Genomic DNA, 25,905 nt, shown 5'->3' with positions numbered 1-25,905 from the left:
ACTTTTGAAATATTGTTTATCTTAGTTGTGAGGAAGAATCACTGGCCAAGACAGTGCTTGATTTTATTCCTCTTATGTAGTTTTCAATATAAATTCCAGTACATTTTTATGCTATATGGCTTCCTGTTTTGTCTAGAATTAAGAATATATGAAACTGTTCCAAATAATTCCATGAAAAAGAAGTCCAACTTCCTTTGAAAAGTTTCCTAGAAAAACTTTTCACAATTGAATTCTATAAATTTAAATCAAGTGTTTGCACGGAGAAGACAAAAAAGGAAAAAGGATTTTAATCTTCAAGACAGTGCACAGAATATACAATGCTCTGGTGGTCTCCTCTATCAAAGTGAACACTGACACTATTTTTTTCCTACCTGCTTCCCCCCCCCTTTTCAAATTTAAGCCTGGAGCATCACTATAGCTGAAATTCTCATATTTTATTCACTAATATAGAAACCAGTAAGGTTCCAGCCCTTGCAGTTGTGAATTTCAAAAATGAAAGCGATTCAGAAGTCTGAAGGTCAGATATAGAACCCTAAGACATCTAAAATTTATTACAGTGTAACAAGTATAAATCTTTCCCATGCCTTTTAAAAGTAAGAAATTGAAAATATGCAGTCATAATATTTAAAATAATAACCAAAATCAGATCTCTCTTGTTTATAAAATGCAATTCAAACGGAAAAATGTATCTGTACCCCTTGTGGCTATATTTCCTACTTTACTTTTACTTCAAAATCAGTTTCTGTACAGAATAAGAGCTGAAACAGGCTATGTCCACATAAAATATGTAGCTGTGGAATGTATCAATAAGCTGCCTTAAAATAGGTATCAACATGAACACACCTACTCCAGGAGAGTTTAATACATGTACAAAGTTTCGCATGAGTTTCAGAAGTGCTGTGTGAGCTTTACCAAAAACTTCCAGGGACAGAAAATCCTTTAAATCCTACTATACTTACTTGAAAACCATGAATACACCATCTCAGACCCTGCAGACTTAGCTCTTCTACATAAGCACTTGACTGAAACACTTAAGTGCACATTTGCATTTCACAAGTTAATTCTAAGGCTACCTCAATTTCAAGATAACTGCTCTAAATCCATTACTCTGACGCTTCATAGTTTAAATAAAGTAGCTTTAGAAAAGTTTGCTGACATCAGTCAACATTTAAAAGTAAAAATACACGAAGAGTTCAGGATATAACAAAGGTTAAAAGTTTCATTGATCACAAAAGTAAGTGTAACTCAAACATTTTTATATGCTTTCAATTTGATTAAAAAAAGGTACGCTAAATAGGAATCTCACCTTCCAATTCTTTACTATATGTTATTATCAATTACCATTTTTTATTTTAATCATATTGACTTTAAGGTCACACTAAGATTTTTTTTTCCTGCATAATTCTCTGAAATTTCTTTGTTGGACTGAAATGAAACAAGAAATGAAGATATTTCAGATAAAATATTTCAGATAGCTCAGCTTCTGAGAGGTTAGTCATAATTTTTCATTGCCTTACTTTCAAAAAGGGAACATAAGCTCGGATGACCAAATCATCTGAGCAAAAAGTGAATTCATAAGAATCAAAACAGATATACTCTGCTAGCATACTTTTAATGAAGAGAATAAAAAGAAAGCAAAGAACGGAATTTAAAAATCACTCCCAAATACTTGATTTACATGTATGTGTGTACACACATACTGACAGCATTAATTCACTCATTAGACATTTCCTTTACATACTCATGTGTGTCTATTTACTTTTAAAAGTAGTGTTCTAAATTCACATGACCCAAAATCTACCCCCATCCCCTATCTTTCATAATGCTTCCCTACTGAGAGTTTAAAGAGGAATGACACCTCCCTTTGCACGCAAATTTCCTGTTTTCAGTGAAACTAGCAATAGCTACCTGTAACAAACGCTGTCAGTACAGGGACCGTGCACTCTTACAATGACAAAGACGTGCTGGAAGTGGGATCGAATGTTCTTTGGGCTGAATGGTTGTGCTCCAGGCTCCTGGAAAACTATTGTCACAATATCATTTCCAATATGTCGTTTTCTCAGAAGCTTTAACAACAACAACAAAAAAAAAAAAAAAAAAAAAACCACAATTTTTAATTATTTATTTCTCATTATTATAAATCACTATTGCTCAATTTTTTTATTCCGAATGATACTTCAAGTTGAAAACTGAAACAGTTGAGGATTTATATGACAAGTACCAGAATGTTAGTTATTAATCTAACGAATTTCAGGCATGGGCATTTTCATTTTCATAGCTATTTCATTTCAACACGTAGAGTACAGGAAGATGTTAGGAAAAATGTTAAGCTTAACAAAGAGGAAAAACAACAACAAAACTGCTAGTATCAGTTATCGGTGATACATGGAAGCTAGGAAACATTCCCCACTGCACACATTTTTACAAGCCAGAAGTAGGTTCTATTTCAAGTTGAAAATAGTCATCATTGTCCTTAAGACATGGTATAATGATTTTCCTGGATAATAAAAGTCCATGACAACAGTAAAAGAGAAAGGTAAACTACAAAGTAGTGTAATATTAAATGTACAAAAGAAAACTAAAAAGAATGCTGTGTTATCTTTTATTGTTAAAGTAAATGTCTAGTTTATTTGCAGAAACACAAAATAACATTGTCTCTAGTGTACAGGATGCCTAACAAGACCAGGTAATTTATTTAACCAGATCAGGTACTTCAGAGTAGCAAAGCAGGTCAGCCTACACAGCTCTTCAGTATAATACAAAAAAATGAAAACTAAAAAAAGGGATTTTGTCTCATGTCTTCTTGTGTTGTGCAGTGTGCTTAACCACCCACTCATCACCTCTGACACTGTGCACATTACAATCTGCTGAATGCAATCCTTAAAGTGCAATGGACTTTCCCACAGAAGCCTGAAAATGACATCAAGACAGACATGAACTCTTATTTATGTAACACAGATGTGCTACTAACATTATTGTATATTTGCATCGAAGATTCAGTAAATAATGCGTAATTAAATAGAAAACTGTCCTATTGGAGAAAAATCTACGTATGATGTACCTACAACAATCTGCTTTGCTCATCCTCCTGACAGTATTACTTTTGACTCTAAGTGCTGTCTTTGCTAGTAACAAGTGAAAGTTCTCACAAATATTCAATAGTTCAGCTATTTTTGAGCTGGAGGAAAAATTCATTCTAAATAGGCATGAGCCATCTTACCTGTTGCTTGTTGTTTGGAGTATATGGCAACATAGTAGAAACGTGGAACATGATTTCATAGTCCTTGTATGTTGTGTATAGAGAGTGAGTACCCGTTGAATCAGCTTCAGTTAAAGATAGAAAATAAAAGCATTATTTAGAAAAAGTTTAACACAAACACAAATTTTCATTATCATCAGAGAAAAGCATCCGACAATACAAGGCTTGCTAATCATCCTTTAAAACCTAGCTGAAATGTCTGTAAGTAAAAACCCAAAGTTTATTCACCTGCCAAAGCAAATGACACATAGATGGCACACGTAATTTTGCATACTTTTCCCCATGAAGAACTTCTTAGGAATAGGGAATTCATACCAGAAAACCCTGAAGAAAGCCTATTTAAGCATGAAAAGTGATAACAAATTCTGAAATAATTTTCAGACACCGCTCAATATCCCAGGCTAATGAGAATGAAACTCAGCTGTAAGGAATGCAAAAAGGACTCCAGAAAAGAAGGTAGAAAGATACTGAGAATGAAAACCATGATCTCATGCATAATTAAATATCAATGAACATATAACCCGCAATGTATGGAAGAACCAAATGGGTTCTTTTAAACATGAGTACTCTAAATGAACTGTGATGAAGTCAGATAAAACCTTCACTAAAACAGGTGCTTTATGGAGAGGAGCAATCAAAAACCCAAATAGGATGCTAGCATGCTTACAGCTGATGATGGAAAAAGCCCACAACAATGACACTGTGATGCTGGTATATTAATCAAAGGTACTCTCACCTGTTTGGGGTTCTGGCCACCCTATTTTAAAAGTTATAGAAGAAAGAGAAGGGATCCAGAAACAGGCCACAAAAATAATTATACGTGGATGGAGAGACTTCCATGTGGAGAGAAAATGATAAAAACTAGGATTATGAAGTTTAGAAAGAAAAAAAGAAGAGGGGATATTATTAAGGTTTACAAAGTGTTGGTTGAAGACAACACTTGAATACAGACAAATTGGGAACTTCTGTTTTTACTTTTTCCTTCTCTCTCTCTCTCAAAAAAAAAAAAAGATACCTTGAAAAATGTTCCATTAATTTTAGTAACACATTTGAAGCTGAAATAGTGTATATACTCTATTAAATGTAACTGCTGCCCACAGTGCAGAAAGCCCATTTTCAAGCAGAAATGAAAAAATAACTAGATTCATATATGGAAAAAAGCATCCTGGTTATTTGAAGTTACATAAACATACTAGTATATTATATAATCCCAGATATTTATAGCAATGTATTTTAAAAAGCTGTTAAATACTACACCTTGGCATTTTTTATTGGCAGAGAAACGATGTTACTAAGGAGATAATAGCTCTGAATTTGTGAGGCATTTACAATAACATAAATACACAGCTTATTTACCCAGATTTGGGGTATAAACTTTCACAAAATTTTTTGTTTTCAGTTAAATTTGAAATAATAAAATAGAGGTAGCTTTGCTGTAAATGAAAAATGGTAACATCACCCATAAAATGAAATAGTAAGTTTTCTACATTATAGCTGCACAGAGTTTGCATTTCTAAATCATCTATACAGAATAAAATGGGAATAAGAAAAATATTTCTACAATCTTATCAAAGAAATCTCAGTTAATGTATCAAGGAGACTGGGCTCTCTTTTCCAGCACTCAACATTGCCATTATGAAAAACTAGCTCGCTGCTAAATATTTTCTTTTTAATGATAATTGTAGCTGCACAATAGCTGAAAGAGAATCATCTCATCTTGCAACTCAGTTCACAGCAGCTTCTATCCTCTGCCTGATCATTACAATCCACACTGAAGGAGGCAGATGCACCTGAAAGTCACCTAAACATCAGTGTAACTCCTTACTGGCTTTTTCTTGTCTAACTTCAAATATGCTAATTTGTACATAATGTTTCATAAATAGAGCATATAAAAACATTATTAAAAAACTGGAAAGGGGGAGCAGGTGCAAAAAGAAAGGGAGGTGGGTAAGAAGGCAGACAGGGGAAGGGGTCCAAAAGGGGTTGGGAAGAAGGGGAAAAGGATAAAACAATTTCACAAATAATGTGCTAGAACACCACCTATACATTTCATTTCAGGCAGAAAAAGGGTTCTCAGAACAGCACTGGTTCTGCAAACTAAGTAATAAGGCTACAACCCAAATGACGCATTTAATGATACCAATTATTTTCAAGTACTTCACAGATTAAATCCCTGTTGGTCAAACACAACTGCAAACACAAGTCCATATCCACTAGAGACTGTTCGTCTTTCTCACCGTTCATATTTATTTCTTCTTAGAAGTCCAGAATACTTTTTCTGAAGTACAACACAGTGATTACAGGTGTTTGCTTTAAATCAAATCACTGCCACTGCAGTAAAATCCAAGACTGTGCACTGGAATATATCCATCATTTCAAGGTCAGAACTCTAAGCCAGCACTGCAATCTACTGTGATTTCCTTATATTTAAAAGAGGGATCCACAAATTCATTGGCACCTAAATACACTGAAGACACCCCTCCTGCCATTGGTTTAGGCATACCCATCAATGCTGCCTTCTCAGTCTTGTCCCATTACCTGATTTGGTCAGTCAGCTTTTATCTGATCTTCGCCTTCCACCACTATTCATCTTTAAAAATACACCTTATTCTTCTGTCCTTCCAGTGTTTCTCAGCTATCATCACAAGGACTGTTTTAACCGACTTCCATTTAAGTGTTTTTTTCCCAACACCAACAGTGCTCAAAACTGTGACTGACACCAACAGCACATTGCTGATAAATTCACCTCGCTGAAGCCACAGGACTGTGTGTCTGCTTCTACAGCAGCTTTTAAAATCTCTGCACTAGAAAACTGTAGAAAATCCAGTATGGGTACAAAATCTAACTCAGTGTTTCAAAGGAAAACATGTTGCAAGGAATTGTAAGAAAACAAAAAATAAGCAATGGTGATGAGGCAGGAGAAGGAGCAGCCTTTGCTACAAACTGCAAGCAGTGCTCACAAGTAAACGGCACAAGAAGTTTCAGAGCTTAATGTTGTTCCCATCTACCTTTGCTGTTAGAAGGCCCTGCTTATTTTTAGTTTCTTCTAGTTATTTGCTCAAATTCAGCACCTCTCAAACCTGCTCTCCTTTTCATTAAACGCAAGGATTATACCAAGCACTCATGTTCAACCTCTAATATCCAAGTCCTTTCCAGACATCATTTCTGACAACAGGATTATTTATTTTGTAACATACAAAAGTATATGTGAACACAAATATTGAAAAATGCAGACAGAATTCCCTCATCCCCATTTCTGCTTCTTAGGCAATCAAGGAACCTCTTACCCCCTTTATCTATTGGTTTCCCAGTGAATGTCTCATACCCAACAGTAGGTCTGTTCTTAAATGTGGTTTAAAAGATGTTAAATAGCACACGTTAAGAAGGTAATCTTTCCGTATTGTTTCATTAGAAGCCCTGGGGTTTACTGACAATCCCTAAAGGAAATGTCAATTTGAAGTCCATTCATTCCCTAGATTTTTAATCTATTCAGTATCTTCTGTGCTGGTTTTATATTCTCATGTCTTAAAAGTCATGCACTATAAACATCTAATAGAGAAACCTACCATTATTAGCTGAATTTATAATCTTATCAAATAGATAATTCCTAAACTCCTACAACTCCCATTAATCAATCACCTTCATTTCCTGCATCAACTACAGTACCGCTCTGCTGGACACACACGCCAGGTTACCATCATACATCATCCAGACGATCCCATTTACCAATTTAAAATACTGAGAAATAAGATCAAGTGAGGGGGAGGGAAATAAAACATAAATTACACCTAGAAAATAAAGTAAAATGACTGACATTGTAATTTGAAAGATAACTGTGATGTTTGTTAAAGTGATGCCCATAAGCTTCCTAGTAACTGTGCGATAGATGACATTTTCAAGCTCTATTTCCTATCCAAAGTCTTCAAGCTGCCAGGAGATAGACTGCTTCCCCTCTGGTAATTCTAGAAATATACAAACAAAACTTTAAAAGTAGCAGCTCTGTTCCTCAGTGACACTGGCAGAGATCCAAAGCTAAAGCCCTTGAAGGATCCAATATACTTAAATAGGCTTTCAGTTAATAGGATGCATGAGATTCCTCCTTTTAAAAATTGGCTCTGTTATGGATACTTACCAATTAGGCCCCTAATTCTAAAAAATTTCTAAGAACAACAACTGTTCTGAAACTGCCTTTTGGTAGAGCAACTTTAGTTTTCTAAATCTGCATAAATTAAAAACATCTTGTGAAAATTTCCAGAGTACATACACAAATCAGCTTCCCTCCATGCTGAGAAAATCTTTCATCGTGTTTTACATCATTCATCTGCTTTTCGTAGGTTGCAAAGTATTGTCAAAAGGAGAGGAACTAGCTAAGTAGCTCACACAACACTGACCTGTCTTTCAAGTTAATGCACAGACATTTCTTTTTAAGATTCTCTTTGCAATCAACTGTGCTGACATTTAACAGAGTTTTTATGCAGGAAAATTTCCCAAGTAATGAGACTGAAAGAACTATTTCATGACAGTAATTTCTAGAAACAGAAGAGCATACAGCTGGAAAAGGGCAAATCTCACTTCCTAACTGTAGCCCTAGCCGTTTCAACTAAACTCCATAACCTAAGTCATAGTAAAAATCACAGTCTCCTCCTTTGCAGGCCTTTCTGTGTTGGGGCCAAGGCAGAGAAGACTGACTGATTACTTAGGGTAGCTCTTGAAGACGTATTGCCTCTCTGTATTCTGCTGTTCACGTATTCCCCGCTTCTAAGACGTAGCTCTTGCAACAATCTCTGGTCTTTAGGATTTTGCCTACCACAAGGTGGCTTTCCCCCCCAAGAAGAATATGCAGTGAGGGTTTCTGAATATACCTTCTCTTCTCCCACTTCCAGTCTGGGCTTTGCACACTGGCAGAAAGGAAAACCTAGCACCATCAAGATCCATTACAAAAGTTTGCTGCCATTGTTCACATTTGCTGCTGTCTAAATCTGCTTGTTAAGAACTCATGTATGCTGTGTAGTCATGTGTTTCCTCACTAAGCTTGCAGACATGATCTGAAAGATTTCAGACAACTTAGGACTTCCTAGGCAGTTCTAGCTGATGAGGTCCCACGCATGTGAGCTTGTAAACCCTGACTGAAAGAAAACGTAGGAAACCCTTCATGAAAGCAACAGTTTCCCCTCAAAGGATTCCCCCTCCTCTCTGCTCACAGTGAAGTGTTCAGTAAAGGCTTTTATTTTTAGATACAGAATGGAGCTGGTAGATCTACTGGGCAACATGAAAAAGACAGGTCAGCTCTCAACACAGAGTAGAAAACCTTCATTACAAGATGCCAACTCTTAAAACCTGGAGAGATTCAGTCAACTAGAAGTTTACACACATATCCATTCATGAGGTGCTAGATTGCAGTACATAAAGATCAAAACCTAACAAAACCATTTCCTCAAGTCAGAAGCAACAGAAAGGAACTCAAAACATTACTGGAAAACTCTGCTGTTTATAAGAAAATTTCAAGCAAGTACTTAAAGAAACTTAATAGCTTTCATGGATATATCTGAGCAGATGAATCAATTCTTAATCATACAGCGTCTACATATACTAGAAACCAGTGTGCGTGGACTGACACCAAGAAAGGTGTCTCAACTAAACCAGCAGAAAAGGGAAGAGAGGATTTTACTTTAACTATTGAAAGTAACAAGGAGGTTACAGTATAAACCCAGAAGTTATGAAATAATAAATATTTGCTGTTTTCCATACCCATTTCATTTTTGACCTAGCTTATTTTTGTTAACTGATAAAATGAAATGTCAGAGATGCAGAAAAGGAAAACCAATCCTGAGAATTACTGTATAATATAATTCTAGTAAAAGCAAGAAAATATTACAGCCAGAAACTGCCTGGATCTCATCTGGAATCACCCATATAATCTTAGCTGCTAAATAAAGAGACTGAATTCAAACTTGGATGAGTGCAGAGGAAGGTTACCAGGTAATACTGGTAACTGGGGGGCACTGGGGGGAGCCCAGAAATCCATGCCTCCCTTACCAGTAAGAGAGGTTAATTTTATTACGGGTATTGTCACAAAAGCACAGAGGAGACATAACAGCAACATGTAGATGCACTCCAGAGAATAAATAGGGAATATAAGTATTGCAACTAAAAGAAAGCATGCTCAGTGGTAAGTGTGTGTGAAATAGGCATTAATTTAGGTTTAAAACCACAGGAAGTTGTGTAACCCTCTGAGGAGAGATGATTAGGCTGATCAAGAACAGCCTGAAGAGATCGCAACGTGATGCCTGTAAGAACTAAGGACACAAGGCAGAATGGTGAAGCACTAAAGCATATCAAGTTACTGTACTTGTGATAGAAGACCCAGGACATGAGCAGTTTTTGCTGCACAGAAGCTGATGAATGCCTTTCAGCTTTCATGAATCAACTCCTCATTTAATTTCCTTTGCTGCAAGTGAGCAAAATAGCAAAAGATTTCCATAGGAACTGGTTAATTCAAATACTCAGAGGCCAAAATTTTCCCCCGAGTATTTTTTAATGGATTTAAAAATTGAGTATAGCATGTACTAGCTGATAAACAGGTATTTCACATGCTTGATTCCAAAGGCAGGGAGTTTCTTTTACAGATACTGTTGCCCAAGATCATCTTCCCATTGCATTTTTGTTGCAATATGTTTTACAGTTAAAGCTGATAATAAAACTGCCAAATCCAGTTTAATTTCCATAACTCAAAAGAAAAATCACAGAGGGAGGAATACATTTGATAGCAGGAGTAAGACAAAACCGCCTAGAAGAAAAACTACATGCAACAGACACATCAGGAAAGCAATAGATCAACTTGCTAAGGTGGAGCTATAGATGGGCTCTCAAAACTTTTTTTGTGATAGCATACCATTAAAAAAAATTAGGGCATGCCAAGTGTATTGATTACTCTTTAGACAACACACTGATGATGGATTTGAAACGCCAATAACAGTCACAGTTACTGGTTTCTTGTTGCAGCTTTAGTGACAATTTTATTTTGAATTAGTACAAAAATCCAATCATTAGAGTTGAAAGACCACATAGGCACAGGTCAAATTACATACTTTCTCTGCTTTCAATTCTAGTATTAAGCAACTGTATTCCTACAGCAAAGAGGTTATTTTTAAGAACTCTATAAAAAGTCAGTTAGCAACCACATGATGCATTTAGTTCACTTAAGTGAAAAAAAAATTGAAAAAGCCTTACTCTTTGTATCCAGCTGAGCACGATACTTTTCAAATCCCTTGAGTCGAACTCGTTCTCCCAAGAGCTGAAGAAACTCTTCAAAGGCTGGACCTGCTGATTCATTATTATACATTTCCTCTTCTGTACTCTGCCCAGCTTTGCAGTACATGATGCCCACTTTAAGCTGGTAACTTAACTGCAAAGAGAAAAACGTTAAAATCTTTTATGTATAGCAAGTGATGCAGCAACTTATTTATTGAATTCACTTTTAATTTTTTAATAAACCCACAATTCACAAAAAAACCCACCCAATTATCAGTCTAATTTTAAATGTTAGTCTGTTTCCAAATAACTCTCATTGTTTTTCACAGTAATTACCTCAGTAATGGCATATTTCATCTGAAGATGTCAAAATGCTTTCTGAAGCAAAACAAAAATTAATGTTCCTTGTTTTCATGAAGACAACGCTGCAGCTTGCAAATGGTGACTGTCTTACATTGAGCCACATGGAAACACTGGCTGAGTAATGCCAGGAACTTGACTCTCAACGCTTAGGCTGGTACCACAGTTACAATCCTATGCTAAACCTTTCACACAGACGGGCAGGGCAAAGCATGTGTTCATTATTATAATAAGTGACAAAATTAACATTCCCTCACTTGATGAATAATTTTTATCTTTTCTTTCTATTAGTGCATTCACCTGTTAGCAATGTTGAAAGAGTCCATGGCATTCAGTGGACTGACTTAATTCTCTGACTTAAAAATCCAGTAACAAAAGGAAACAGCTAAATTCAGAAATGCTGGTAATAACTTAAAGGTATTATTTACTAGCATAGACCTTCAAATACATTTGTGCTTTTAGTTCCATTTTCCCTCTAATTTGGTGTTTGATGTCCCTTATACAGCAGAATCTGAACATGTGAATGAAGTAATTTTTTACCCAACCATAACTGTGATTCCTCAAAGCAAACTGTTCCCAGCAATTCCAAATTGATCCACACAAAAGAAAGACCACGTCTGTGCCCTTTAGGTCTGGACTACGGAAACCAAAGTTACAGAAGGGAAGAAAGCAGCATCCACAGCCATATACTTGGTATCTCCAACACCAATTTCACAGGCAGGAAGTCTGACTGGCAGAATGCAAAGGAGAGTTTATGCATGTAATTCATCTAGTAAAAATGCATACTTATTGCAGGGTAAATCATCTTTCCTCCCACACATGAATTTCTGCAAAGGCTCCATTTTAAATAAATACCATGCAGATCTGCCAGAGCAAAATCACAAGGGAGTCTATCGAAAGTAGCATAAGGTTTCCAAGTCTGGGCTACAGGTTAGCGGGAAGTGAAAACAGTTTCGAGTGCCCTTGCAAATAAGTAAGTCATCTGACTGTACTGTAATTTGTTCTCAAAGCTTCTATCACAGGTCGTGAGACAAAATGTTTTGAAACCTGATGGGATGATGTAGACACACATAATTAAACTGAAATTAGTTAATTTTGGCTTCTTATATTTACGGTGGGATAATTTAAAAGCCCTCAGAAGTGGTCCTACTCTCTAATTAGAGTAAATTTTAAAATTAATAACACTGAAAATTGCAACTTTACTGTATTCTTCTTTCACTACCAAGACTGAATTGTGACACGGATAACGTACTAGCAGTAATAAGGAGGGAAAAATGAAGGGTAAAGATAACCTGGTTTGATTACTCTAGTTGAAGTTGAGCATGAGTCACAATTCTATGCTGTTTCTTTTTTCCCCTACAGAATGCCCCTTATTTTATTATCTGACACAATGACTGACTTGAATCTTCTAAGTATGTCTAAATTTCTTACAATAAAATAGGAGTACAGCATGGAATCACAGAATGGTTTGGGTTGGAAGGGACCTTCAAGATCATCTAGTTCCAACCCCCCTGCCATGGGCCCTTACATCAGATTGTTCAAAGCCCCGTCCAACCTGGCCTTGCCCCAGGGAGGGGGCAGCCTCAACCTCTCTGGGCAACCTGTGCCAGTGCCTCACGACCCTCACAGTAAAGAATTTTTCTTATATCTAATATAAATCTGCCCTCTTTCAGTTTAAAGCCGTTATCCCTCGTCCTATCACTCCCTGATTTTCTAAATCCCTCCCCAGCTTCCCTGTAGCCCCCTTTAGGTACTAGAAGGCTGCTCTAAGGTCTCCCCAGAGCCTTTTCTTCTCCAGGCTGAACAACCCCAACTCTTTCAGCCTGTCCTTATCTCAAATCTATTTTTATGAAAGAAACATTCACAGGCCAACTTCCAAGACTGCAACTGAAAGGGGAAGAAAAAGAAAAAAAAAAAAGGGGGGGTGGGGTGTGCCTTCAAGTAATGTTTCTATTTCCTTTTCTGTCACTGTTAACTATTTGAAGCCCTCTCTGTGTAGTTATAAAAGAAATATATTCTTTCAGCACTAGAGACCCAATTAAAACCATTCACTTCAAGAAGGAAGAATGTGTATTTCGGACACTGAAGTATTAAGATTTGAAACAAAGCTACTTACTAGTAAAATAAATACAAAGCACATGCAAATTAATTCACAATTTCTTATTATGATTATTTATTTCAACTCCCCATTCATTTAAACACAAAAATTCAAAACAACCACCAGTGCACACAATGTTCAAAATCCAGATACAGATGGATGGCACACACTTTTTTTTTGGTAAAACGTTCTGCGTGACAACTGTTTAAGATTAAATTTCCTCAGGAATCACTGGAGCTAGATGAGGTTTGAGGGTGTATTCCTGTGATCTCTGCTTAGCTAGGAACCACATGATCCCACTCACTGCAAGCTTACTGCCTCACAGCAGCCAAGCTTCGTGCCCCTGCCAACAGGACTATGTGATCTCACAGGGAGCCTAGACCAGCTACTGCTGACATGCGGGAGGGCAGGAGAGAGGAGACAAGAGAGGAAGGGTGGTGAGAGGTGGCACGGTTGTCACTCCTGACAGAACAACTGCCATCACTTCTCATAACATCAGTGGCAGGTCCTGACTCGGACCATTCAGGCAATGTTTGCTGCTCAGATATGCTCTCTGTCCACTCCCAGAGAAATACAAAGGATGGAAGTGTTTCATGGGACCACAATGCCTTGGCTGCACTGTTAATTACATTAGCTTTAGTAATTTTACTTAAACAAGTTACAACAAATAAAACCATTCTCACCAAGCACACCTACACTATTTAAGCTTCAGTTTCAGACCAATGAAGTATTTTCAAGGACATAAACATAAATGATGTCCGCAGTATCCACACACAACCAAACAACTGTCCTTTATGGCTTTGAAAACGTCAGCCTAAGTAACTAAATAAGGACTACGCAAAGAACAGGCTATACCTTCTAGCTGTGTTCTTAGATTTGCTGAACTTAAAAAAAGTTCCATAAGGACAACACAAGCTGGTATTTCTGAATCCAAAAAACCAGATCTGAGGGAAGAAAGGTATGCAGTCCCCATTTCTACACCTCCTTCTGGCAAACCTTGGGTCCTTAGACGTGTATTAACTCTAAATAGAAGCTAAAAAAGGAGTTGAAAGATGAATTCTGCTGTGGTAAAATTCCTAAAGTAGCAGCTTAATTTTAATAATCTAATAGTATTTATATATTTTTATATATATATATGTGGGAAAAGCGCACTTCAAGTATTTGTCTAGCACCCAGTGAAAGACAGCAGAATGCACATCTTGGTCTTAACCAGTCAGCAAACTTATATTATAAATATGGAATTATGCTAGAAACCAACTGATGTTTTGCAGTATTTCTGTGAATGAAGAATTGCCATAAACTTCTACTGGAATAAGTCAGTAATTACCCTAATATGCAAATTTTAAAATCATATTTGGAAGTAAACCTGAAGTTACCATGAACTCCGCATTCAAGGCAAAGATAAGTAGATGGCAATTAGCCAGGAAGCTAGTGCAGCCCTGCGGAACAAATGGATTGCCTTTTAACACAGAACCATTCAAATGAATGCATTTTAATAAAGTCAGTAAAAGAACAGCTAGGTGACAAGCAATGGAGGTTGTATGTACAGAACAGCAGATGCTACCGTGACTCCAGGAATCTAAGGTGAGGTAAGGAACATGGTATTTGACATACAACACCAATGCAAAATTGGGGCAAGAGGAACAATCTGACACTGGATGTCATATGCAGCTATTGAGAGAGTAAGAGAGACAGAGCTCAGCCATAAAAGTGATATGAAATTTAGAGAAAATATGTTGCAGTGAAAGACTTGAAAAGTGCAATCTGTTTAGTTTATCATAAACAAGACCAACAGATGATTTAATCACTGCATACAAAAACCTTTGCTGGAAAAAAAAAATCTCACACTTAAGATGTAGCAGAGAAAGATATCAGAAGTCTGGAAGCTGCAAATTCTTAAACATGAAAACCACCAACTGCTTTAAAACCTTTACTCAAATTTAAAAAAAGATAGCCTATCTTAATCAAAACTCGTGCAGGCAAATGGCTCAATGTAGGGGTTACTGGGTGAAATTTAATGGCTACGGTCATTTTATAGTCTTAACTCTTCAATTTACAAAACATTTATTTGCTATATCAAATGGGCACCTGTTCATGCTGTAATGAAACACTGCAACACTCAGCAAGAAGTGATAAACATTCTGTGTACCTAATTAGTAGAGCAGCTGTTACCCAAATTTTTCTGTTAGCTTGGAATTGATAAAAAAACACAGCTTCTAATTAGTAGAGAGTGTGCATATCTTTTCCTGTTAGAAGTGTCAAACTGTTTCATTACCACAAACCCAGCAAATACTTTGATGTAGTAATACAATTTTAACTATCGCTTGTCCTTAATGATTTTCAAAAGTTTAAGTAGTAATAGAAAACCATACTATATACCATATTGTGGGAGCTTAATGACATATAGGAAATGAAATAAGGGTAATTCCATCTCACACTTTTTTAGATATAGCCAACTTCTGAAGCAAATTATGCTAAATTACTTTTCAAATTAGGTATTTACCAGAAATAATTTTGGATTTTTTTTTTTTTTAACAGAATTTTCTGCTAGGTTTTTTTTTTTCCTCAGTAGTGTTGATGAGAATTTCCATAGAAATTGCAGGTTCTTGATGGGCATACCTGTAAGGTACTGATCATTAACTCCAAAGGCTCACTTATGGAGCCATGTTGTATTAAATTCCATTTCCTCCACTGCTGAAACAGAAAACTTTGGAAAGAGCCGGAAACATATGCTTGTGTCTTCAAGTGCCTGATAAGCTTGATTCTGGATGAAGGGTAGATTAGGCTTATGCTCAGGTAACACATCATAAACACTGAATATGTGCGTACATGGAATTACTGCTCTCATCATCCAAATAAAACACACTGGCCTCCAACTTACTAGGATATCATTACGTTAAAGAGAATAGTTATACTGAGCAGTGTATGCATCTAAATATTCTGTCCTCCTTTTATCAGGCTATCTCCTCTCAACCTTACACGTTTGCTGGCTCATCGCAGTGTTGTTTCTCTGCAGATGCCAATATGCACATGCAGGAAAGGTTGAAGTGATCCATGTGGTACAAAGACACACAACTTTGTATCTACATCAATGAGCTCTGACTTATACCCCTAAGGAACAGGATCTTAGGCATTCATGAAAAGATACTCCCACAGTGTTCAACAGCAGCCATAAAGCAAATAAAATACCAGTAATTATTAGAGAAGGAATAGATAAGAAAGCATATTAAATCAAAATTTTTCCCCATTTTCAGAAGTGCACTCTTAAAATAGACGTGGGAGAGAAGGAAGGGAACTGGAAAAACTCCAGAGGCGCAAAAGCACGATCAGAAACTTCTACATGAGAAATGACTAACTGAACTAGAACTCATCTAACTGGTAAAACAGAACAGTAGTACAGAGAACTCTGTAAAAGGTATCAGGAGCTAGAAAGTATCACTCCATGCTTATCCTGTTCTCATATTCTTCACCAGGCACTCACTATTGGTCATGGTCAGTGAAATACTGGGCTGCACCTATGTTGGGCTGACCACACATAACCACTCCTGAGTTAGTCTGGATGTTCTGTGACAGCCACAGCTACCCATTTCTTCATCCTCTTGTATTATATTCTTAGTGAAACAGATGATGCTCTGAAACTAACTAAAAGACAAAGTGTTCTGCTCAAGTTTTACTTCTGGTAGGTATTTATTTGGGGATTCCTCATCTTGCCAATTTTAATAACCACAAGGAGGGTGACAAAATCTTCATGATAGTCACTTATAAACCTGTTTAGAATAGCTATATTCTCTCCCTTTTGAGGCAGATAATTAGACCTTTTTCAATTTTATGAGGGCAATGTTAAGACTGACAGCAAGAAGAAATACTTATAGATATTAATTCTGTGCAGTAAAGGCTGATCATGAGAAGCAAAAAAGTCCAGCAGAAAGAGACAGTGTCAGTACTCAGAGCTGTTAAATGTCACTGTTGAAGAGTTTAATCATAAAATTCACTTCAGTCATGGTCTTTCATTTTGCCATTTTGCTGAGTCTAAACTATATAGCTAATGAGACTCAGTTCCATCTTTAAGAGACATGGGGACTATCACCTAATCGCAAGCCACTTGTATGAAGAAGCATCTTAGAATATTTTGTCATGTAGTTTGTTTCAGGGAAGAAGAAGAAAAAAGAAAAAAAAAAAGAGACAGGCAGCACACTGGTAATGGTTGTGCCAATGCAATATTACAACTAAACATTCAGTAACATGGGAGATGTCTCTTCTCATTACAATAGCAGTAAGAAAACCAAAACAGAACTCCCTCCTCCCCACAGTCTTTGAAAAACTATTATAGTCTCTTTTAAAATAAATTAAAATAGACAATTGCCGTAACTTTAAAACTTCAGACTACTTAGAGCAATGAACATGATCTCATACATACCAAATATTCTGCAAGACCTGGGGAAAGACATGCAACAAAACTCTCCCTACAGATGAGAAGCTTGAGTTTAAATGAGGCATTTTAATGGGCTGACTCTAATCACTTAAAGCTAAAAGGTAATTTTGCAGTTCATGGCAGTAATCTGACAGTTTAAGACAATTTGTCTCACTCCATAATTCTGCACTTACCCCTTGTTCATCCAGCTTCATAAGCTGTTCCGTGACTTTTGGAGTGTTGAAGGCCAGCCTTAGGCAATGGATATTCAGCTCAGGAACCACATACTCCAGCACTTCTTTTAGGGGAAGTCCTCTGGCTGTGCAATGCTTCGCAGTTGAAGGGATGGCATCTTCCAGCACAGAGCCTCTTAACGTCATCAGCTAAGCATACAAAACAAAAATAAATTATATCTTGAATTATGCACTGAGAAAAGGTTGATTAGCAATAGCAGCGGAGCAGAATGTACTATTTTTCCAATTCTTAACAGAGATTGAGGACATTAAATAACTTATGTTGCATGAAACAGACACTGATACGCAAAATGTCACTCACTGATAGCTAACAGTAGTCAGAATATCTCAAATGATTAAACAGATTTAAATTTTACAGGAAACTAACACTTGGAAAAGGTTAGTAGTAGTATTTCTAGCAGAGCATAGAAGTATGCTTCTCAGATCTACCAACTGTCACATATAAAAGTGGAAAAAGCAATTTCTCTCCTCTTTGCTTGCTTGTAGCTAATACAGCACCTGTAAATTTTTTCAGCTTTAACCAAAACAACCTTCAGTTTCCTCTGCAGTAGATGTTATGGAATAACTCACTGATACACTTGTATTCTGTGTAAAATAAAATGCTGCATAACTTTGTCACAAGACTCCTGGATTGTATGTATGTAGAGGAGACAGAAAGCCACTATCAATGTTGAAAAGTATGCAAACCCCACACATAGCACCTGGTTTTGTCTGCTCACTTCTAGCTTCCTTTACTCTCATTCATGAATTGCTTACCTCACTGGTTCTGAATATGATCCGGTAGTTGTATTGAGGTCCATTTTCTTTGATTTCCTCTGGCTTCTCTCTTCTTATACTCACAGCTACTGGACCCAGGTTCTCATCCGCCCCGAAATAGTTCCAGTGTTCTTGCATACAAAAACAAAACAACCCACAAGCCATCTTACTTCTTACACTTCAACTGTATTTTCATGCTTAGTTGTTATATTGGAAATAAATTGCCAGCTCCACTAGAGTCAATAATAGCATGTCTTCAGTGGTACCAGGATTTAATTCTCATGCTTCAGTTCTCTAATGAGCTCCCTTTGTACAAGAAGGCTGAAATTCAACATTGCATCTCTGCTTAAAGAGGCCTGAAACAGGATACACCTCTTGCACTGGCTCTTATAATGGAAATCTGTTTCATTCACATTGAGCTAAATAAGTACAACCAATTTCCCCTCCTTAAAAATAAAACCAAAGAAGTCAAATGCACCAAAGTGGAAAACTCACCACTCGATGTTAAAATGGGAGCAGCAAACAATTGTACTTAGCAAAGGATGTAACATACATTTTTGTATGGAAAAAGCAAAATACAGTCAAAGAAGTTACTCAATAAAAGGGGAGAAACCGATGAAGATGAAAAAGAAGTTAAAAGACTTGTTCGTAGTAATAAAATCATAGTATCATAGAAAAATAAAATAAAGTGCAAGAAACAAAGTGACTAGTATAAATATTTAACAGTAAAGTGTCCAAGAACTCAGAGTAAATTTAAAGTGCTAAGAGTCTAAAACTAGCCTGGTTAAGAAGGTGGCAGAAGACAATACAGGGCTGGAGAAACTGCTCACTAGGCAAATAGTAGATTATTTGATATATTTTTTTATATTCATTTAACTGTGCATATGTAAAGCCAAAAAAATAAGAAAAGTGCATCTGCAAAAGCTGAAGCTCAACAATTTAAGAGACTGGTGTTGAAGGCTCTTCTATTGAACCTTCTGAGAGTTATAAAGTGTTTTGAGTAACGACAGAGGTACATCACCATAATACAACAACATATAAACAAAGCTGCACATATGTCAAGTGACAACTGAATTTAAACATACAATACCTGAAAGGAAATTTTAACAGAAACTGTCAAAAAAACTAGACGTCAAACATTGTACAAGAAAACTACATTCCATATCATCACTTTCCATATGCTGCATATCTGCATATATGAATTTATACATGCACAAAAATAGAAAGTTAGAGCTATCTGAAAATTCAACAGTTCAAAGAAAAGTGAAATTCAGTGGAATGAAAAAAAGATGTAACTGCCCTGAAAGGAAACATAACCATTCTGCCTGAACTACTATATACAGATTACTTGTTATTCTTAAAACAACTGGGACTTTAAAACAAGAACTTTAAGAGCAGTCTAGAGCTATTCTGCTCTAGACATAAAATGTAAAATATTTTAATATCATCATCAAGAACTGCATCTTTAAAGATACTAAAAAGAGATACTGAAATACACTCCATCCAAAGTGAATGGCAGTCATTTTTCCAACCACTTGCAGTGTTAAAAATTTGAGTGCCTCATTTTTTATTCTATTTCTTTTTAAAATTGTATTTCTGGTTCTTGCTATACTTTCCTCCAAAACACTAAATGTTTTTCAATTAGGCACTCTCTCCTTATGAACTTACTTGTGCCTTAGAATTACACATTTGTCTTCACATAGCTGTCCACCCCTTTAAGGGGGGGGGGGGGGGGGGGGGGCGCGCCTCTGTTCTGTTTCCCAGTATCTAGTATTTTATTACCCTTTCCCTCAGTGTTTTCCATTTAAGATTTCAGAGCATGTATGACATAAAAGAAATACGTTCACACTTTTATGAACCTTGCTTTCTACCAAGTTCCTCTGCAAGCCATCAAAAGCCAATACACTGCACAGAGGTAATTAAGATTCAAAATACTTTTAATATCTTGTAGAATATCCTGTAAATATTGGTGTAAGTTTTGGGTGACTGAATTAGTCATGAGTGGGGAAATTATGAATAAATTAGACCATCCACATAAGCCTATTTAAATCTTTATACTACTCCACTGATACGAGCCCTGTAAATGCCAGAGAGCTTCTGTTGTTTAAAAACCTAAACCATCTTATTAGCAGCCCAGCTTTTCTTCTTCCATCATTACTTGATTTGGTTTTTTCAGGATGTTTATAGCTCACCAAACAGCTTATGGCAGAGAGGGTCAATGCAGAAGCAGCACAGTCACTGAGAACACGAGATCAACTTTCTATCAGCATATTGTGCAGCTTCCAAAAGCAGATACAGCTTGGCCATCTCCACACTAAACTGCTCGGTGAGTTAAAAACATTGATGGAATTTTTAAAGGAAATTTCAAATGAAAAAATTATATGGTGGTAATACATACTAGAAGGGTCCAAAGATTACATAACTTTTCTGTACTGACAACTCCATACATGATAAAATTTGTATACCTTGTAACCAGTCTATCCTGCAATTGAGATAAGAGAATTTTCTCAGGATAAATTACATTTTGAAAAAAACATTTAGGAAGGCTGGTAAGAAGAACATTTGAAGCTGCATGAAAACACACATGTAATTCTGTATCATTTGATTAGGCTTTTCATCTAGCTCCTATTTGTTTGGAAAAATGCACAAAGTAGTGTGGAATTTCACACTTCTCTGCTAAGAGGAAATGTCTTTTATCCTCTTTCCCTTCACTCTGCACTGGGCAGTTGTCTTTCTCACTCTCCTATTTATCCCTCCAGTCCCATCTTCTATTCACGCTGTCCTCGCCTCTATTCACATTTACTACAGCGTGTCATTCACTCTTTACCTTCATCTTTACTCTCCTCCTCTACCCCACCTCTGTATTCATTCTAGAAGCTACAGTATATACCCCCATATCTGGCTACTTTTCACCGTGGCACAGAGGTGCATCTCCATCTGATTTTCCACTACATCCTGAATTTCCTTGCATTCAACCATTTTCCCTTTCCTGGAGCAGGAAAAGCAGTAGCAGAATTTAAGCGCACAAAACTTAATATCCAATCTAAAGGTAGTTAATTAGGACTTTTACTGTAAAAACAAGGGCTACTTCACAAGGCTTTTATGCCAAACATCAACAGCATAGTAGATAGCTTTTTCCTCCACCCCACACAGAACCTCATTGAAAGCGACACTTCTCAAGCCTGACACTTTTTAATTTACTTTGAAAAATTATTTAATTAAAAGACATTCAGGGGACAACTAACAACATCCATAAATTAATTTATAAATCCAAGCCAAAAAGGAAATAATTAATTTCTGCTACCTGGTCATTAAAACAGATTATACATACTTTTAAAATAGTTAAACGTTTATCATATAATTCAAAAGACACTTCCAGTGAAAGAAACTAACTGAAAATACTAATTTTCCTGGCAGATATTTACAAGTTTCCCTTGCAAAGGAAATCCCAGTAAAAACACTTCATTTTGAGCAAGGAGGTTCTTTTCTTCTTTTACCATATTTACCTTTGGATATCATGCACAACTGATGGATTTTGTGTAATCAGACTAGAAGTAAAAATCTCAAATATTTCACTTCAGAATGAAACTGCATCAAGTATTTTCCTCTAATCCTGCCACAGTATTTACAGCACTGGAAAACTCTGCCCAGCAGTTTTCTGGAAACAAGAGGGCAGCATTTTTAGACTTCAGTCCTATAATGTCTTCAGACTCTTGCCCATGACATTCTAGCCACATACTTGAAAGAGACTGGTTTGGGGATAGAATATGCAGCAATTTACAGAATCAGAGTAAAGGGTTTTTTCACCAGCTGTCAATAGTGAAAAGGAAAGCTGACTAACAGCTCAGTCCTTATAGAACCAGCTCAGGAAACTACTTCTCATTCAAGTCTTCCATTCTAAGACAGTAACTCAAATTTCTCCTAAATGGTAATGATGTTAGCTACTACTGCCTGGTGATGACCAAAGCTAAATGGATGCTCTTGGTTCTTTCCAGGGGAGCAGTAATTCCCAGACACAACTGGGAGGACAAAGAGAGCAGACAGCTCCTCTGGAGCAATAGGCTCTTTTTACTAAGCAGCACTTAGACAAGCTGATGGAAACAAATTTTTCCATCCCCATGGTTTTATTACTACTAATAAATAAGTCTTTAATATCAAGATATAGATAGGGTAATAAGCATGGCTCTCCTTGAAAAATACTTTAATTGCTAATAATTAACCCATTACACCCAACCATACAAATATTTCTAAGAACACATACACAAAGCTTTTATCCATGTATGGGTAAGAAATTCAAGTCTCAGTGATAACTTATGGACAGATGTTTGGAATTTCTAAGCAGAAAACATTATGATACTACTTAGGTATGTGATTTGCTTGTGTCTCAAATATTGTCTACTGATCTCAGCTGGAGAGGTTCAGAGAAGGGCAACAAAACATGACTGAGGGGAATAACATGGTTGAGGCTTATATAATAACACATAGTGAGGAAAGGTGAGAAAACCAAACTTTTTCACCTAGCAGTGAGACTGTTTAACCTGATGTCCCTAGTTTTCTCTCAGGAAGCCACTAAAAATTGTCTCTCTATGACCAGTGAAGTCAAGCTGCAGAACTCCTTGCTGCTGCGGGCGTACTTGTGAATGCTAAAAGTTTATTCAGGGTAACAAACACCCAAATAAATGCCTGAAAGATACGTCCAAAAACTACTAAATACAAATGATATTATCACCAGGTTAAGAAGTCCATTATCTACACAAAGTATACCCAGAAAGAACTGCTATGCCTTCACCCTATTCTTATTCTTCCTTCAGTATGTTGCTGGCCTTTGCCAGAAGATAGGACTAGAAGTTTGGGCTCGACCTATGACGACTCTTCCCTTCTCTGGGAACTGTAATTTTATGTCCAGAAGCAGTTAGCTCAAGGGTTTTGCTTCTATCTCTCTTACTGTTTTTTTTAAATAAACTGAAGCATTGTGTTCAACAGTACAAAATGGTGGGGGGTAGAAAGTTATGTATTTAAGTAAGAATCTCACTTCCTCACACGGAAGGACATCTTTTCTTGCATTTCAGTAAGAAGGCCTGAGCAACTTGTTTCTCCTTTGTGTCAAAGAACATACACCTTTTATCAAAACTGAAGTTCATCAGCAGTCTTAGCAGGTATTTTCTTAGAAAATTAGTTGCAAGGTTTTATACTCATCAAAATCATAGGACAAACAAAAATGTCAGAATGCTCTACAGGATAAAAATAGACCAGAAAGCAGCCCCAAAACAACTGACAGGTAGCTTCTGGAAATCTTTCCTTCCCACCCACCCTTACATTCGGTGCCACTGTGCAGAAAAGGAAAAAAAAACAAACCAACCAACAAACCCAACCTGTTTTCCTTCTGATTAATTCTAAAAGCACCATGTTTAGAGAAAAAAAACTTTTATTTCAATAATCACAGATTTTTAAAATTTTGCCATACTGAACTGAAGCTAGCCTTACTCTGTCCAGCTACTTACATCTATAGGAACTGCAAACCCCTCTAACAAAGAGACATCTTAAAAGAAGGGTCTCTGTCAGATTAAGAAACAGACATGCCAGAAAAGATCCTGTTATCTTAAACAAGTCAGAAACTGTATTTTCAGGCACTGAAGTCAAGGGAAAACGTCCTACAAAAAAATGTGACTGCCATGTAAAATTCAAACAACTAACAACTTCCTTTAATATTTTTTCCCATGCATTGTTATTCTTTTTGTTCAAAGCTTAATCTTATTTCAAGGTCACATTTGTGCAACTTTCACAGATTTGTTCTTGTGCCTGCTCACCAATACCCTTAGGACTAGGTTGTGTCGATTATATCTAATTCATCTTAATTACAACTAGAAAGAAATGGAGATATAATGGTGACTGGCATTGTAGTAGCATGGGGGTGTGGTTTCCCTTAAGAATAAACCAAACTAATAAATTGCTGCTGCCCCAGGGCTGAAATCCCACTCACACCTCCTTCTGCTTGTGCTGTTCATTCCCACTGCTTATTGGCCACTAGGCTTTGGCACTTCTCTGACTGCACGGAAAGCTGATCTGACTCACTAAAACTTGTGAGAAATAACCAAGCGACAAAAAGCAAATTTATAGGGATAGCAAGATTTCTGCTTGGTTAGTGAACTGGCTTATCAAGTTTAAACAAAACAAGAGAACTGGTAGAAGGAACAGGGAAGGGTAAGTTCCCCTTTTAGTGCTGAAATACTGTTAATTAGGTCAATTTCATAACATGAAACTACACCTTTAGCTGCTGATCACAAAACTCACCAGAGTGATAAGGAATCTAATTGTTACTGTGGGAGACAGACAGGAAGGTAATCGCAGCCAAAGGTCTCTAATCTCAGGCTCTCCCCTCCAAACACACCTCATCCTACATTGCACATCTGGCTTACTGTTCTTGGGAAACCAGCACTTTTTCCTCACTCCTTTCCCTCCAAAGGGCGTGGATCAGCACTCTCAAAAACCATGCAGCAAAGGCTACCCCTCAGCCCTAGAAAGACTGCAGAATAAAGAAGACTATGGAAAGCGTGACAAGAGTCACTCAACCAAGGGACAATGCAGGGAAAAAGGAGGTGAGAGATGGACGTATTTCAAAGCAGCAAGGGAAAAATGGGAGATGAGATTATTCGGTGTAACATGCACTTATTTTTTTTTTTTTTTTTTCAACTGACCATCCACTCATTTTAACCAGGCATTCCTGTTGCTTTAATCTGTAGGAAACAAACTGTTTGGAGCTGCTTTCCCTGAAGAGATAAAACCCAGTCCTGATCATTGGTAGCTAAGGAACAAGTACTCTTCAGGCCAGTCATTAGACCAGTTCTATCTATCAAGAGATACCATAGCAAGGCACACAATTCTGCAGACAGAACTCTTTTACAATTTACAGGGATTTGGTCTGTAATCCTTTTTCATCATTTTCAGAATCAGGAAGAACAGAGAGAAAGATCTGCATCTCACAGCCAGCACCATTTGGGGGGCAGGGGGCACTTTTCTGCATACCTTCAATGGAAATTATAATCCTTGGCTTCAACAGAACCATGAGATAAGAGAATTGTACTCTGTTTTTTCAGAGTGTGTTGTCATTGCAACACACATTTGTGTATATATAGAAAGAATTATGGATATACAGTGCCGGTTTCTGCAAAATCCAACAAATTAGAATTTTCTGACTAGAATGATGGGTTTAATGGAAATAGTGAGCAAGAAAAACATGTTTTTATCTTTATTTTTGTTACTGATTTAAAATAAATACACACACACCCCCATTTTGAAATGGATAATCAAGATAATAAAACGTCTGAAGATTGTTGTAAATGCTAACTTTCCAAGATCCTCAGAATGTCAAGTCTTGATGTGGAAAGAAGAAAGTTCTCATATTTCAGAATTTTATTTTTTAATTTTTCAAGGGCCAACCCCTTCCCACTCCCATGGATACCAAAGCTGTGTTTCAATACATTTAGAATTTGTAGCCATTGATGTTTTATCAGTACTA

The 25,905-nt window shown here is 36.7% G+C and overlaps 1 protein-coding gene across 8 annotated transcripts in view; it reads right to left on the bottom strand.

Moving 5' to 3' along the window:
* Nucleotides 1-25,905, bottom strand: part of SIPA1L1 (signal induced proliferation associated 1 like 1) — a 218,835-nt gene that overhangs the window by 49,491 nt on the left and 143,439 nt on the right. For all 8 annotated transcript variants that reach the window (XM_026848958.1, XM_026848959.1, XM_026848957.1 and 5 more), the window contains 5 exons: nt 18,390-18,520; nt 17,574-17,762; nt 10,490-10,664; nt 3,221-3,324; nt 1,909-2,066 (listed from right to left, as the gene is read on the bottom strand). In XM_026848958.1, the coding sequence (XP_026704759.1) occupies nt 1,909-2,066; nt 3,221-3,324; nt 10,490-10,664; nt 17,574-17,762; nt 18,390-18,520 (757 nt within the window). The remainder of the gene's footprint in view (nt 1-1,908; nt 2,067-3,220; nt 3,325-10,489; nt 10,665-17,573; nt 17,763-18,389; nt 18,521-25,905) is intronic.

This window comes from Athene cunicularia (assembly GCF_003259725.1).
Source record: "Athene cunicularia isolate RWA chromosome 5 unlocalized genomic scaffold, athCun1 chr5_part1, whole genome shotgun sequence".
In the NCBI taxonomy this organism is placed as follows: domain Eukaryota; kingdom Metazoa; phylum Chordata; class Aves; order Strigiformes; family Strigidae; genus Athene; species Athene cunicularia.
Note: the sequence above shows the minus strand (reverse complement) of the source record. Positions and strands in the feature narration are given on the sequence as shown.